Source organism: Pithys albifrons, chromosome 2 (genome assembly GCF_047495875.1).
Source record: "Pithys albifrons albifrons isolate INPA30051 chromosome 2, PitAlb_v1, whole genome shotgun sequence".
NCBI classification, from domain to species: Eukaryota; Metazoa; Chordata; class Aves; order Passeriformes; family Thamnophilidae; genus Pithys; species Pithys albifrons.
Window position 1 is genome coordinate 40315964 of NC_092459.1, and position 17192 is coordinate 40333155.

At 44.2% G+C, this 17192-nt stretch overlaps 1 protein-coding gene across 2 annotated transcripts in view; it reads right to left on the bottom strand.

Moving 5' to 3' along the window:
* Positions 1-16034, bottom strand: part of PNISR (PNN interacting serine and arginine rich protein) — a 29984-nt gene extending 13950 nt beyond the window's left edge. The window contains exons 1-3 of one of the 2 annotated variants that reach the window (XM_071548798.1): positions 15925-16034; positions 1586-1704; positions 167-352 (exon numbers count right to left, since the gene is read on the bottom strand). In XM_071548798.1, the coding sequence (XP_071404899.1) occupies positions 167-352; positions 1586-1673 (274 nt within the window). In that variant the 5' untranslated portion in view covers positions 1674-1704; positions 15925-16034. The remainder of the gene's footprint in view (positions 1-166; positions 353-1585; positions 1705-15924) is intronic. The other variant, XM_071548799.1, reaches the window with a different exon arrangement.
* Positions 16035-17192: the final 1158 nt, after the last annotated feature.

A 17192-nucleotide genomic window follows, 5' to 3' on the forward strand; every position in this document is an offset into this window, starting at 1 on the left:
GTAAAACCCCTGACTAGAAAGCAGCAACTGTGATACTTGAAATAAGTCAGCTGATAGTTTTGCATCATGAAACCTGAGGGGCAGGACATACTCACACCCAAAGATGTCTGACACCAATACAATGTCATTACATGAAAAAAAGGAATGAACATGAGGGAAAACAAACCTGGCTGCCACATTCTGTTAAAGTTGGGATCCCCTTGAAAATTATTATGGTTATTTGGACCAGACTCTATTCCTGAAATATCCTGTCCGTTTGGCATCATTCCTTGTTGTTCCACTACATTCTGCTGCCCTGAGGCTTCTCGCTGAGCAATCCATGCTTGAGCTAATGCAGCCCAGTCAATTTGGCCTAAAATAAACAGAGGAAATTAAAAAGGTCAGAGTTCACAGGTCTGAAGTTTAACACGTTTCTCAATTACATGTCTTATTGCTTAAGAGAAATGAGTAACATTTACCTTCAGCAAGTACTGTGAGCACCGTTAAAACTTATTCACAGTGTACAGTAAAAGAAACAAAGCAAATGTCAGTGTACACACCTGTTGAAGTAGTTTCTTTACGAATGTTCAAAATGCCATAAGGCAGGTTATTTTAAGTTCACATTAGTACTGAATGGGTGGCAGTCATGCATTTTTTCATAAGTGAGCTAATTTTGACATCAGAAATAAATATGCATAGCTTTAAATTAATCAAAATTTGAGTGCAAGAAAGATACACACTTAGAAAAACATTTTTCAGTGTATACTCTTTGTATAACTCTTGTTATTTTATGTTACAGTTCTCTCCCCCATTTTTTCTTTACCGCCATTCCTACTATAAATAAATAAATGGCACTCTCAGATGCCAACACAAGTGTATCTTCTGTCCATTACCAAACCAGGAAAATGCTCTCATGAACTTAACAGAAATGAAAGTAACAGTAAAACCAGTGTGCCTCATCACTCTGCCCTAGTAACAAACACTTTTATCCGTCTTTCTGTGTCTCTTGATATTTTGAATTGTTGTCATCTCATTCTCAGTTCAAGGTCTATTATGTTCTGTTGTCTAAAGTGTTTGGTGTTTTTGGTGGGGGAAAAGAAATCCAAACAGGAGATTATGATTATCACCGTGTGACCTAAACGAAACATCCTACTCGTCTTCCCATGAGAGTTTTTCTGTATAATATACATATACAGATATGTATATATCTGCATTAGCACTTCTGCCACACAGGTACTGAATAGAAAAGCAGATTTGCTCAAATAAACGATCCAGCTTGGCTAAAGAACTGACAGGGATTCCGTAAAAGTAAATGAAGTCTAAATGTCAATCTGTGTGACTGGTAAAATGTTGATAATTTGTCTAGGTTAACTCAGGATGTTTGCCTCCAGTTTGCATATTATATATTAATGGTGTGAAAGCATTTGGCATCAATGTGTATTTTGTGTGTTTTCTATGTTTTCCTGTTCAGAACAGCATCATAAATGTATTATCTTGAGAGGAGCTACAAAAGGACAACTATGAGTCATGTTCTGTAACAAAGATTCAAAAATTTTAATGACATCATATTAAAAAAATTAATCCACAAAGCTTTCCATATACTTACTTGGATCTTGCTGGTGCTGAAATGACTGCATCCACTGCTGTTGGTTCAAAGGCCATTGCTGCCAAGGTTGTCCACCTTGATCCCACATCTTTTAAGTCTTTATATAGTCTATATTTCAACTAAAAATAATAGTTGTATGTTTAAATAGATGCCCATGAAATATCATATAACTGAAACTTACATAACTGCAGCTATAGTTAAGCCTTGCAAAGCAAGCTGAAGCAATGCTGGCTTAATATTTTAAGCTGGAGGAAATGGCTCACCCTTTAGAGGAATATCTGAAAATATTACTGCAAGATTTCAGAAGTCTAGTATGCTTTCTGTATTTTTGCAACAAAATTAACTACAAAATGATGTTCAAAGAGAGATATGACAAGTTGATAAGACAAGAACTCATCTGACAAGAAATGTAATTTAAAGCAAGTCAAAATATAAAAGGCATTACTCGGTATCTTTGCCTGCTTCTTAGGGAGAAGATGTGTACTCTTCTATACAAGTGTCATGCAAGGCTGTTAAGCAAGACAGAAGTCACCAAATGGTAAAACACATTGTTAATGATTGCACTGGAGAACTGCACAGGTACAAGATGGTGTTGACATGCATTTTATGGTTTGTATAGGCTCATCATAATTTCTAAATAATACATTCCTTCAAATCTGAGAAAGAAAAATAAATATGACTGCACAATTACCACATGGTCCCCTAAAATTATGAGAAACCAATTTTTGCCATGCTGTACATCCTCACTGAACAGGCAGCAGCAGCCCTAGGTCCAGATGGCAGCAAAGCTCCACAGTCTGCTTTAAGGGAAGCTCCAGGACAAGCTTTGCAAGAATTTTATGTGGCACAGCAGTCCAGGTAGGTGTGCCTGCAATGGATTCCAGTTCGTTCCAGTCATTCGTACCTCCGGCGCACACCTGACCTGCTACCCATGGAGCACCTGAGAGCAGCCACCTACATTGCTCCAAACAGCTTTTCTGAAGGCAAAGACTGGGCACAGTTATGGGAGCACTTCACTCCAGAATCTGTTCCCAAAAAAACAGTATGGGTAGGAATGCACTAAGTGCGACTTCCTCTGTCCTACCCAGTCTGTTAAGAACTTCTCAAGAGGCTTCTCTCTCAATGAATACACCCTCGTGGAATTTAACATACAATCCTTGAGTTCATGCTATTAAAACATCCACCATGTAGGTCGTTTCAAACACTCCAAATTTAAAGAGAAAAATTCATTCCATGGGGTCACAGGAGCAGCACATAAGACCTAGTCGTGGCTCACAGCCCAGTGTGATACAGAGCAGATGAACAGAGCCTGTCTGCTTCAGAGCACACCCGTTCAAGGCAGCCACTACCGCTTGGGTGGCCACTCAGGAACGTAACCCCAGCAGCTCTTACAGAGCAGGACACGCAGCCCACAGACAGAGAAAGCAACTACAGTGGATCCATCTTGCAAAAGCATCTTGTGCTCAGTGCTCATCCACTCATACCAGTAAGTGCATGATTGCATAGGGAGAGCATCATGCTACAGAAGTGCCCAACACAAAGAGCTGGACAGAACATCCAGGGTGCTGGGCCACGCAGAGGGGAACATAAGCTTGTATTTCGCATACTTCTGTCAAATTAAACCTTTTATCTGTAAAAACTGTAGATCACCTTTGTTTTGAGACCACTTACTTTCAACACTGTACAAAAATGACGCATGGATAACTCTGAAAAATTCAGTTGCAAATGCCTCTTTTGGGGGAGGGGGGAATTAAACAACAGCAGATCAACTTTGACAAGAGGAGGAACACGGGGCAAAAACTACTTTACATTTTATTATTTTCATTATCTTTTCTTGCCAAACTAAGTATTGGAGGGTCCCATTTCATTAATATTTTTATGATATTCAGATATTTAATAGTTGAGGACTGCCCTTTATTTTGCCTTTTTTTAAATTTTGATCTGTACGGAAATCAACTTTCTTACACCAGTTGAGTGTACAGGGAGCTACTAATGCTCTTAATGCAAAACAGGCTGACAGCACCACAACAAAATAAATTTGTTTACATCTTAAAGTAGCAACAATTGGGGTTCAAGGCTACCACACAGCCTCGTGGTGCTGCTCCCTTTGTCTCTAGCTGTTAAAACACACTAGCAATAAGAAAAACATATTTCAGAATTCTGGTAGCACTTTTTTACCTTCATACATGGTATGTTGCAACAAGTTTGCGGAATTACACTACAACAAACTCAGCAAAGAGTTTAAATTGTTTCACCAACAATGTAAGAGACAGATTTGCAAGGCAAAAAAAATTTTTCAACAGTTAAATATTGATTTCTCTTACAGAAGTGTAACAATATTAAGAGCACCTCTACAAATTCAACTGAATTGGAACCTCCTACACACAGACTTACTTGATAGGATGAGATGAGATTTATTTTTACTGAACTCACTCTATCTCTGTCCTACAATCTTAGGGCTTCTCGACTTTTTTTAACATATTCCAGCTAACACAATGATGTATCTGTTTCTCAGCTCAAACAGACATTAGTATTCCGGCCTTTAATTCTTTATTCTCGGGCCTTGATCCTCACTATGGACAAACTGAAGTACTAGTTTAGATGACTAAGAAGGTCTAAGGTAACAAATGCCTCCACACCTCCTCAGCATAACCTGCACTCAAGACAGCAACTGTATTATTATCCTACAAGGTATTAAAATAATTTTTGTGGGGGAGATAAATTACACTGCAGCTGCATCAGCTGGCATCTGAAATGGTGACCAAGAGAGACAGAAGACAGGCAGTGACCTCAGACAGCAACAGCATTCATTCCCTTCCTGGCTTCCCTGTCAGCCAGTTACCGTGCCCCAGGACACTGAGGCCAAGCCCACTCCTCAGGGAAGGGGTGCTGAAGGATCCCACCATCTCCCCATTGGAGAACAGCACTGACCCCGGGGCACTCCGCCCCGACCCCCGGGGCGCCCGGCACTCCTCTGGGCTGCTCCCAAGCACACTCAGGTGTCAGCACAGACCTGAAACCCAGGGGGCACTTAGGAGGAGTCTGTTCTGGTTTGGAAGGCCAGAAGCTTCAGAGCCACAGTAAGAAATGCAGTTGGGTTTCAGCTGTTAGCACACATTTCTGCTTCTCCAATGCTCTGCAACATAATATGGCCCAGAGTTTCCAACTTCCCCTGGAGATTATTTCACCTTGTTTACTGCTATTCCAGAGAGAGAAATCAGGTGGGGAAGTGCAAAGCAATAGGTCAAGGCATGAAGCTGGTTTCTATTTTGATGCACAACAGTATAACAACACAGAAACAACAGCGTAACACAATGAAGAACTTCAACATTTGATTAATTTAATTTATGACATCCACAGCAGACTGATTTAAAATCACTCCCATTTGAAACTGCTAATTTTAGTTTCCGAACTGTATTTGAACACTTTTAATTATGTATTGCGTTTGTACTTTTACTGTTTTCCAGAAGAAATGTTGATTTTTCATAGGTTAGTAACTACAAAACATGGTGGCTTTCAAGTATGCAGATTTATTACCAAATGCAGTGTAAAGATGTTCTTTACTAATCAGAAATATGTACTACACAAATGCTTAGAGCAGTGACATCGCTTCTTTATGCAACTATAAGTGCAGAAGCCCTTTTTCAAATATCACGTGAAAACTGGCCAAAAAGTATTTCTAATTTTCTGTTTATTTCAACTCATCTTGGTTATTGAGCTATATGTTTCTTACAGAAACAGGAATTGGATATTGAAGTAATAAATTTAGCATCTTAGAATGTTTATAAAACCTTAACATACACAGGATAAAAGAGAAGATTGCAGGTATTCAAATATTTTAGTACTGAAGACTTATGATGTGTTTTAGAACACGCTGCTCAGAGTCAGTGAACAGAGGGGGTTTGTTCTAAGGCCTCTCTCTACACGGTGACCTGGAACAGCAGGACACCACCATTTTCTGGGAAACAGACTCCCCTGCTTTTTTGTTCTCCACTTGTTCTTCTGCATTTTTTTTCCCCAAGTTTTCACCAACTACTGTAAAGTAAACATGAAAAAGGTACTTGATACAATTTGTTTTTCACTTACTACAGGGAAGGTACTGGCATTTAAGGATGGTTCATCGCCTTCAAAAATTGTTTTGCTAAGCACTGCAGTGTTTAATGATTTCATCTGCTTTTAAGTTTCAGAGGCAGAAACTGCCCTGGCTTTAGCTCTTCCTTTTCAGTTCTCATGTTCTGAAAGGTAAATAAACAAGTACTTAGGCTATTTGTTGTTACTCTTTTTTACATAAAACTAATTTAACTTTGTATTCTGCTTGTGATACTTTACTGAGTGTGCAACTTTTCAGCAGAATTTCAGTACTGCCCCATCAGACATCACTGACAGTTTCCTCTGCTAGTCATGCTATTTTAAGGATGTCAAAAATAAGAACAGCCCAAGCCAATTTATACAATAATGAACAAACCAGATGTGAGTTACCAAAATACTTTTGAACCTCATTGCCACAGCCTGGAAAGGGCATAAACTACTTCAAAAAGGACTCACAAAATGCAGTGAAGAAAATGTAGCCTGTTCTCAGTAATTTTAAAACCATTTCAAGGGATTCACTCCCAGTACCGAGACAGGGGGGAAGGAAACAAACCCAAACCCAACAATGCCTCTCCCCCACCAAATCAGTAACTTGAAGGCTTGAAACAGATGAAATCTCTTGGACTGACAAGAAACATTTTCCTGAGACACAAGTAGTAATTAATAAAGGAGAAAAGAAAATCAAAGTCATAGAATCATAGAATTGATTGGGTTGGAAAAGACCTCCGAGATCAAGTCCAACCCTTGGTCCAACTCCAGTCCATTTACCAGATCATGGCACTCAGTGCCACGTCCAATCTCAGTTTAAAAATCTCCAGGTCCTCTCTCACATAATTAAAATACGCATTGCCAAAACTAATTTTGGATTCTGCCACTGAATTATAAACAAGCTTTAATTTCTTATAAAGTTCTCAAATCGCCATCACCTGAAAGAAAGCGGCTTCACCAAACACAATTGACAGCTCTAACCCTATTTCCCACTAGTATGTATGGCCAGAGGCAGTTAAATGCCCCCCTGACATCCGATCCCGTCGTATCTCGGAAGCAAAGCAGGGTCAGCCCCGGATTAATACTTGGATGGGAGACCACCTGGGAAATGCCGGGTGCTGTAGGTTCTAGTCCTGAGGACTTCACTGTCACTGTCCAAGCTCACTCGGCCGTGGCAAATGAACCTCAGGACTTAAACGGTGGGGCGGCCAGTTCTGTGCACGCTGAGCCTCACCTAAAATCCCCTGCGCAGGCTGGAAGGGCACACCCACATGGGGAGAGCCCTGCCCAAATCTGCGTTCGCGAAGCCGAGACACACACACACACACACGTATGGCCAGACTTCACGAGCGAAGATTTGGGCAGGGCTCTCCCCACGTGGGTGTGCCCTTCCAGCCTGCGCAGTGGATTTTTTAAGTGGGGCACAGCGTGCGCAGAACTGGCCCCACCGTTTAAGTCCTGAGGTCCATCTGCCACGGCCCAGCGAGCTTGGACAGTGACAGGGAAGTCCTCGGGACTGTCACAGCACCCGGTACTAACCGGGACTGACCCTGCTGAGCATCCGAGATGTGACGGGATGGGATGGCAGGGAGGCATTGAACTGCCAGGGGACGGTCCCACTGAGTCTTGAACTCAGGTCCTTGGGATTTGGAGTCTGGAGTGCTCTCCTTTACACCACGGGACCACCCTTCCCACTAGTGACACAAGGCCAAATATACAGCAGAGCATCCAAATCGCAGTGAAACGAACTTTGTTTTCCACTGAAAGGGGGTGGGGGGAGGGAAGGATGAATTCTGGCTAAAATCTAATCAATTCAAACATTAGCAAGATACCAGCAGAGGGGAACATCAACTGAGAAGCCATTAAGACACACTGATTCTGACATCACCACTGCACACAACAGGTTGTGAAGCAAACAGGTTCAAAGAATGGATCCACTTTACAGGTATCTACTTACAAAGGAAAATGCAGCTATTACCCTCCTTTATGATGATGGGTTAAGGTTTTTTAGTTAGCTGTTCTATCAATTCAATTGGACATGGCCTTTTTTGCTTTCTCTCTCTCTCTAGCAAACACAAATAAACAAAAGAACATTTATTGGTGCTTCAAGAGCTGTTCCCTGATGTCTGATCACAGACCAGGAACCTGAATCTATTAAGAATCTGTTTACCAATGAAGAAACAGAAGCCAATTCAGGATTCTTTTTGTTTTATACAGAAGCACAATCACATGAGCAAAACAGTCCACTGACTTGCATTTAATTTCAGTTACAGGTACTTAACTTACCATGAAAAGTTCATGTGATATCTCAAAATTTTGGTGGAGTTTATAAGAGCAAACATGGTCTGAAATGAGTTCTTTTGCGTGATATTTAAAAAGAAAAAAATCTATTCAAAGGCCAGACCAGGATGTGCTGAAGTTTTATTAAAGCAAATTACTGGTAGGAAAACTGTCACCCTTGAGAGGATGCTGAGGCAGCTCCTCCGCTGACAACAAAGCTGAGAGAGCAACACAGATGGGACTTACCTTGATCTCCAGCAACTTCTGAGAGCCAACAGCACTCAGAAAAAATTTAAACTTGATGTCAAACTCTCTGCTCAGTATTTAACCTAACTTTTTGTCGGGTAAAAACACAGAGCAAGAAAAGATTTTTTAAAAGGCACCTTTCCACTCCTCTCCTTGACTGACTTGCATCGCAGCTACAGATTAACTCTCAGTGTTAATGTGTTCTTTTAGGAAAAAGAGGCAACTCCTTCACCCTATTTGTTTGCATAAGATATTTTCCAGTATAGTTGTATGATGTGTCCAGACACACCATACACTGAAAAGCTTACAAGTAGAGGTACTTACCAGTAAACAGTTTTCAGTGGTAATTCACAAGCTCACCTTTAATTACAGGAAATTCCCCCCAGCACTTTGCAAAAAACACAGTTATCTTGAAGTAAATTAAGATTTTGACACCACTGAGAATGCACCCTGTCAAGAAGAGTATGGTTTCCTCAGAATTTCCCAAAGGCACAGTGCTTGGTGATGGCCCCTGCAGTTCACTGCCCACTGATGTCAATGACAGGGCCATTGTCATGGCAAGGCCCCCAACAGACCTTGAGCACTGACAGACTGACTCAGATTCCTCGGAGAACTCCGCCTTGGCAGTTTCAATACTGTGGGCTCATGACACCTGTTACCCAGTTCAACAGTGCTTGTGCAGAGGTAACGATGCTCTGACCTCTCAACAGAGAGGGAGTCTTAGGGAGTGAGGTGCAGTCCTGCAAATGACAGGCAAGAAAGCCTGCTTGTTCTTCTGGAGACACTATCTTCCTTACATGCCTTATTGTAGAGTCATAGAATCACAGAATCGATTGGGTTGGAAAAGACCTCCGGGATCATCAGGTTCAACCCTTGGTCCAACTCCAGTCCATTTACTAGTTCATGGCACTCAGTGCCACGTCCAATCTTAGTTTAAAAATCTCCAGGGGATGGTGAATCCACCACCTCTCTGGGCAGACCATTCCAATGCCTGATTACTCTCTCTGGAAAGAATTTTTTTCTGATATCCAACTTAAATTTCCCCTGGTAGAGCTTAAGCCCGTGCCCCCTTGACCTATTGCTGAGTGCCTGGGAGAAGAGACCAACCCCCACCTGGCTAGAACTTCCCTTCAGGTACTTCTAGACAGTGATGAGGTCACCTCTAAGCCTCATCTTCTCCAGGCTAAACAATCCGAGCTCCCTCAGCCTCTCCCCATAGGACTTATGCTCCAGTCCCTTCACCAGCCTTGTTGCTCTTCTCTGGACTCGCTCAAGCACCTCAGTATCTTTCCTGAACTGAGGGGCCCAGAACTGAACACAGTACTCAAGGTGTGGCCTCACCAACGCAGAGTACAGGGGAAGGATCACTTCCCTGGTCCTGCTGGCCAAGCTATTTTTGATACAGGCCAGGATCCCATTGGCCTTCTTGGCCACACTGTTGGCTCATGTTCAGCTTCCTGTCAATTAGTACTCCAAGGTCCCTTTCTGCCTGGCTGCTCTCCAGCCACTCTGTGCCCAGCCTGTAGCGCTGCAGGGGGTTGTTGTGGCCAAAGTGCAGGACCCGGCACTTGGCCTTATTGAACTTCATCCCATTGCAATCAGCCCATCTCTCAAGTCTATCCAGATCCCTCTGCAGAGCCCTCCTGCCTTCCTGCAGGTTGACACTCCCTCCCAACTTGGTGTCATCAGCAAATTTGCTGATGATGGACTCAATCTCCTCAACTAAATCATCAACAAAGATGTTAAACAGGACTGGACCCAATACAGACCCCTGGGGAACACCACTGGTGACTGGCCGCCAGCTGGATGCAGCTCCATTCACCAGCACTCTCTGGGCCCAACCCTCCATCCAGCTCTTAATCCAGGAGAGGGTACACTTGTCCAGGCCATGGGCTACCAGCTTTTCCAGGAGTATATTATGGGAGACAGTGTCAAAGGCCTTGCTGAAGTCCAGATAGACCACATCCACAGCCTACGACATGAGCTGCAGCAGAACTGAAAAATAACAAGAAATTTCCTCTGCAAAGATAATCAAGATCTGTCCCTAAATAAAATTTAATACAGATAATGGACAGTCTCAATTGCTCCAATACATGCAACTAGTGCAAGACAAGAGGCACAGAGACTTAGGAAGTCCACTCAGCTTCAGAAAGGCACCAGAAAGACAAGTTACCATACCTAGCTGTCCAAATGAGCACATCCTGCAGACACTTCCTTGCTACTCCTAAGAAATTCTCATCACTGTGGCACTGTGCTTCTTACCAATATGTTACACAACATCCAAACTACACAGAATACCTCACACATCAGCAGCTTCAGTAGCAGAGACAGATTCTGAATGACTTTCCAGGAAATTCCTGGAAAGGAAATATCTTAGCAATGAGAAAAGAGTATTCTTTGAAAGATGAAATTAAGTAAGATATTTGTTAGAAGCTGGACTACCTCAACTCCCAAGAAATCCGGAGACAGCCCAGGACACGCTGTCTCTAGGAGAGTGGCAAGCACCTTCTGCTGTGTCATGAGCTGAAGATATGAAGGTTAGGAACTCCTACATCAGATATCAACATAATTCAACCAGATCTTCAGGATCTGGCAGTCTGGTTTATTCAGCCCTGTAGACAGGTGGACTAATGACTCTGGAACCTACAGAACCACAGCCAATAATCAAGTGCTTTCTGATGCTGAGGGGAGGCTGTTGGATCACTTTTCTGATCACATGACTCATCATTCCTGAAGAGCAGGTTAATATATAATACAAGATGGCCTGACAAGCCTTACTTGTAAACTGAGCTCTAATACAGAGCTGCAGAAGTTTTTCTGGTGACTAAAGATCTTGTCTTGCAGGCATTCCAAACAGGCATTCCATTTTAGCAAAGAAGTATCCATTAATTAAATAAACAAAGAAGCTGAAACTGGAGGCCATCATGCACACTGGGAGCAGCCCTACACAGCCAGTCTTGGCACCCCAGAGTTTAAAGACAACACCCTTTTTTGATACTCAATTCGTAGGTCACATATCCAGTAAAAAAACACCAAACAAGCAGATGTCCCACCTCCTCTAAGAGAACCTGCCAGCGGAGCCATGACTTTTTGACTATATTTAGCTCTACAGAGTAGTTGAAGGGAAAGACTTCAAGAGGTAAGAGTGCTCGTTTGTACTAAACTGCAAGTACTGGTTTTGAAACAAATTAATATTAAATAATCAGTGTAATTAGCTAGGTAATCTTTTGGTGTGAGCTTAAGACAACACAAGTAGCAAAGACACATCAGTCTCTGATGGTCTTTATAGAATTCCCAGACTGCAGAAGTCATCCATATGACACACCTTGAGGAGGATCTCACAAGGATTACATACTCTGTGGACATGGATTTAAAGGAAAACAGAGATGTCTTAGAAGCAGAGCTCCCTGAAATACACAGATCTTTCACGTGAGCACCTTACTCTAATGTAAGGCCTTTTCCTTTCATTCAAGATAGTTGGTATTGGCGCTGTGGAGTTTTTGCACAGTGATTGAAGGCTTATGATGAATTTCCATGATCAATTTTGTGGAACTGTTCACTTGCAAACAGGATAAATCAAACCATACATTCACCACACCTGGAGCAAAGCAGTTGGCAGAAAGACAGGGATCAGACCAGCACCTCCAAGAGTTCCAGCACAACAGTGTTGCTTGAGGGCTGTTCCCCCTCCTCCCCTTCCTGCTACTGTGCTATTGCTTCAACAGGGCCATGATAACACAGACATCACAGGTGAGGCTGGAAGGACTAGTGGATAAATACTCTAGGGATACAACACCAACAGTTCATGTTTCTCCCATGGAATTACATAGAGCAGCTCATCAGGTTATCATCAATAACCAACTGAGATGGAATCTGAAGTCAACAAAGGACACATTCCAAGAACATCTATCTCAGTGTACTTGAAACTGAAAGGAAGTGTAAAATGAGCACTTCTTCCATGACTGTGCCACTGGAATAAAGGCTACTTTCCTGTAAGAAACCACACATAACAGGTATGGCTGAAGAGGGAACTGCAATGGAAAAATGGCCTCATATACCCAAGGGAGCCATCCTTCCAAGAAGATAAATTTAATCCAGAAAGGGTGTCACAAGAATTATCAGCTGGTGGTCTTGACATGGGAGACCCAGGTAAGCCAGAACACCTCTGAAGCTGAAAAGATCTGGGAGTGTGGAAAAGCACTGCATCCTATGCACTCAGACAGGAACAAACCCCAGAAGTTACTACAGAGAGGCTACAGACACACAGAGTCAGAGGAAATGCAAACCATGACTCAGACAAAAGCACACCAGCTTTTATTTTATTTGGGAGAATTAATATTCACTACTACATGAACTCAGATGCTGATTAGAAAATTAAATATTTATGGTGAGTTAAGTCTGCCATAAATCAGAAAAAGTTAAAGTTAACTGTCTGTCCTGCTACTCTGTTTCACCCAGCACATTTTTTTGGTAAAGACTTCGATACATAATCTACAGCACCACCCAAAATCGTTGCAGGCATTTAATGTCCAGATACTATGCATCGTTTCTCCTCCTGAGAACCAGATTCTGCATCAATGTGCCTGCTGATGTCTTGCTAACAGACTCCAAACAAAAAGCGTGTAAAATCCTCCCAGCCTATTTACAGCTGTCTATCACTAAAATGCTGGAAGTCAACTTCAGTTACTCCACCTAATTTTTTTAATATCAGAACTGTTCTTTCTCAGATTGAAGAACAGAGGCTTTCCAAATGAGTAGCCAAGATCCAAAATACAAAAGCAGAAAAAGAATTGATGAAAACTGCTTGGTAGTCATCTATGAAGTCTTCCAGAACCTGGTTCATGCATCAGCACATCTGATTAATATTTACAGTGCTACCAAGATGAAGGAGACTGAACAAAGACCAAATTAAAAAAAAAAAGTACTGTGAAATCATCTTCAGTGAGCCATGTGAGCAATACAGCATCCAAGGTCTGTTATTTCAAACTTAAATCCATATATCCACTGAGCTGAAGCCAACTCTTCAAAATTAACAAAAGGACCAGATATTGACAAGTCATGTACCATTTACTTATTTTTTGTATTTCAAATAAGAACAAACACATGTTCTGATTACCATAAAGCACCAAACCCACTGCTAAATATTTATTACCACAGGAACATCATAATAACTTGAGTAGTTTAAGTAAAAAGCTCCATTTTGTTTGGGGGGAAGAAAAAAAAGTCTTGATCTGAATTATTCTTTTCATGTATCATTGCACTGGAAGTCCTGATGCTACAGTTTCAATTAGCCCTGTAACACAGCATTGCTTTCCCCCCCCAGTAAGTGAACTGTCCATCTGCGACCTCCTCCATGATGAACATGCTCTGCACAAAACATTTATAGTACCAATAACAACATAAGCCAACGACTATTCCTCTCTAGTCATGAGCAGGTATTACCCCCAATGACAAATACAGTTATCACTTAGTGAAGAGGGATCAGCTAGTGATGAAAGTTAAGAATGCTTAATAACAACAACCACAATGTTATCTGCCACCAAAGTCGGACTTACAATCACCACAAACCTCAGCCATGAAAAGAAGTGAGCCTGGACACTTGTGTCTCCACAGTATCTCTGCATAATCCTGCATTTAACTAAAAATCAAACGTGGTTATGACTCCACTCTACCACTCCAGCTCATACAAATTATCCCCCATAAAATTGCGGAACTACAAGAAATTTGTGGACTCTCCAGCCCTACAACACCTCTGAGCCCAAGAGAGGGGAAACCACTCTTACCAGAGCAGGAGCTTGCATGTCCCATGGGACAAGGACAATACAGGAAGTCTTGTAATGGCGTAACAGCAGAGATAACAGGTTTACTGCTTCACCAAATAACTCGGGAAGCTTCTCTTCTGATTTGTCACTGAATGGTCACTAATCCTACTGACTTGGCCCTGGACAAAGCCAAGGCTCTCAGTCCTCTCTTCCAGAGTCAGGGGAGCTGCAGCATGTCACTCTCACAAGAGGCACCACCTTTAGTGCAGCTTGACTTCAAAATTCAAAAGGGGTTTGTAACTCCTACCAACAATCCAGCTATTTGGCTGGACTAGTATTGTAACCCTGTCTTTGTGAAATGATGTTTGAACACTGTCTGCCGGCAGACATGCCTTACATTTTGAAGACCACAGTTCCCCATCTTTGAAAGGTAACTGACCCTTTGCCTTAAAATAAATCCTTTAGGGCAACACTTGCTCCTACACCTTCCAGTAAAGCCTGTTTCCTTGAAAACATTTGCAGGTATAACTGTAAGAGAAGAAATGAGCAACAACCAAGGTGGCTGAACCCTGTGATTTGTTACAGAAACCCGGTAAATTTCAGCTGGGGGTGCACACCATGGAATCAGCCAAAGGTTTGGGTTGGAAGGGACCTTCAAAGACCATCTAGTCTTTGCAAAGAACATGCACAAAACAAGGTTGCTGAAAGCAATGTCCAATCTGCTCTTGCACATTTTCAATCAAGGGGTGTGTATAACTTCTCTGGGAAACCCATTCCACTCTCTCACTCCTCTTATCATAAAAATTTCTTTCTTATATCCAGTCTAAAGCTGTATTTCCATTTAAAACTGTTGCTCCTTGTCCTAGGCCCTGGTAACAAGTCTTTCCCCATCTTTCTTATAGGCCCCCTTTAAGTACTGAAAGACCTCAATAAGGTGTTCACAGAGCCTTCACTTTTCCAGGCTGAACAATCCCAATTCTCACTGCCTGTCTCCATAGGAGAAGGGCTCCAGCAATCCGACCATTTCTATGGCCCCATCCTTAACTGTAAAGCCTAGTACATCCCACCAAACTTCACTTTAACAACTTTTTGGGATTGTCTAAAGAAGTACAGAGAACTTCCGTGGAGAAGAACTGAAAACAAAAAGTCTTCCAAGCCCGTGACCTGTTTGAGGACCCGTTTAAAAACACCCCCTGCATTTGCCAAGCTGCTGAACCAGGTTCGAGTATCTTAAAAATGCTGCTGCGTGTGAGGATATTGTTAATTTTAGTTCTCTGGAGCCCTCCAGTGGAACGAATTCACAGGAACGGCCACGAAGCCCTGAAACAGCACAAATATCCCACAAATACACTTCACCCGCAGGAGCCGGTGCTGACACAGCCAGCAAATCCCAGTGCACATGTTGCTTCCCTAACTAGGTTACTGACTAAACCAAGCCGACCCTCCCCGCTCCTTCGGGGCGGCGGGGCCTCGCGCGCGCTCCCGGCATCCCCGAATCCCGGGATTCACATCCCTGCCATCCCCGCCGTGCCCGCGCGCTCCGCATCGGCCTCTCCCGGTGGCGGCGCCGTGGCGGCCGCGGGACATGCGCAGTGCGGGCAAGGCGCGCGCCCCGAGCCCCGGGGGGGAGGGTGGCGGCGGCGCGCGGGGTCTGGGGGCTCCCGGGGGGTCCCCGCCGGCCCCTCGCGCACTCGCCGCGCATGCGCAGCGCGCCGCCTCTCCCCCTCCCCCAGGCGGGCGGCGGGGGAGGGCGAGCGGCTCTCGGCTCGTCCCTTCTCGTCCAGGCCGCCGCTTCTTCACGCCCAGCGAGCAGCTGCTGCTGCTGCTGCTGCTGCTGCCGCTGCCGCTGCCACCGCGGCGCGCAGCGCCCTCCCAACTCGGCTCGGCGGAGGAGGAGCGAAGGGGAAGATCGGGTCAGCGACACCCGCCGGCCCCCCGGGAGCGCTGGCGAGCGCAGCCCGCTCCCCTACTTACGCTCTCCCCTGCCTCCCAACGCCGCCGGTGCCGCCGCTCCGCGGCCGCGCTGCCCCCGCTTTCACTCCTCGTCTTCACGGACAAGACAATATGGCGCCCGCTGCCGCTCACCCGGAAATGAAGAGCGTAACGGTGTTGACCCGCGCCTGCCATACGAGGACGCCTGCCCCGCCATCTTTGTTGAGGGCTCGCGGGCGGTGCTTCCCTTTTCCGTTCCCCCGGTGCGAGCGGCAGCGCCGCCATCTTTACTGCGGGCAGCCGCGCAGGGTCTGCCGCTGGCTCAGCTCCATGGCAGCCAAGGCCGGGCGGGGCGGGAAGGAAGACGGGGACGGAGCCAGCGGGAATCACCGACCCAGCTGCGTTCGTGTGAGGAGACCCATGGGAAGCTCGTCAGCCCTTCGCAGGCAGCTGGTGGTCAGGCAGTGTTTCCAGTGCGGAGGGTGGAGCGCCATGAAGTCTGTAAAGGTGGTGTGTAAGGATATAAGTGGGCAGACTCTGGACAGCGATCCTACACTGAAATACCTAACTTGAAGTGTTGCAGAGTGTTAGCGTTCCAAGTCAGATCCGTGTATGTGTATCTGGAGCGTTCGTGGAGCAGGATAATTCTCCCAAGGAATTTTGGTTTTGAATGTCCAGATTAACTTTTAAGTTATTGTGAGGTCTACCTTGAACTTTCCCTTTTAGTTTAGTTTATGAAAATAAGCCAAAATTGGCCTTGGTGAACAAGTCTTGTACCGACACTGGGGGTGATTCTGTAGACAAGGACCGAGTGGTTGCAATTCCTTTGTGTGGAACAGGAATTTTCATTAGCTGGCACATCACTTAGCGCTGTGATCACTGCCTTCCCTTCCTGTAGCGTCCTGGGGGTACACGCCTAGAACATCTACAATCTTTCAGATCCTGGCATAAAAGTAACATTAGCGCCCACATGGAGTAACAGAGTAGGTTACCTTCTGTAACTCTACAGAAAATCAACAGATTCAAGGAACTTTGAGGGTTTCATTGTTAGATTTGTCGGTGCCACTTATGCTACAAGTTACTATTATTTGAATTCCCTTTCTGTGTCACAAGGAGTGACAGGATCGAGAAGGCTTTCCATGGACAGAAGTGCCACGGTAGTTTTAAGTCTGTCCAGTGTTGACTGGTGTGATAGGGAACCACATTCCAGCTGAAACCCTGGAGTTGTGCTCGCGGATGGGCAGGTTTTCAGCCAGTACTGAAACGGGTTGCGAGGGAGCCCCACTCTTGGTCCTGTGCTCTTCTCTCAG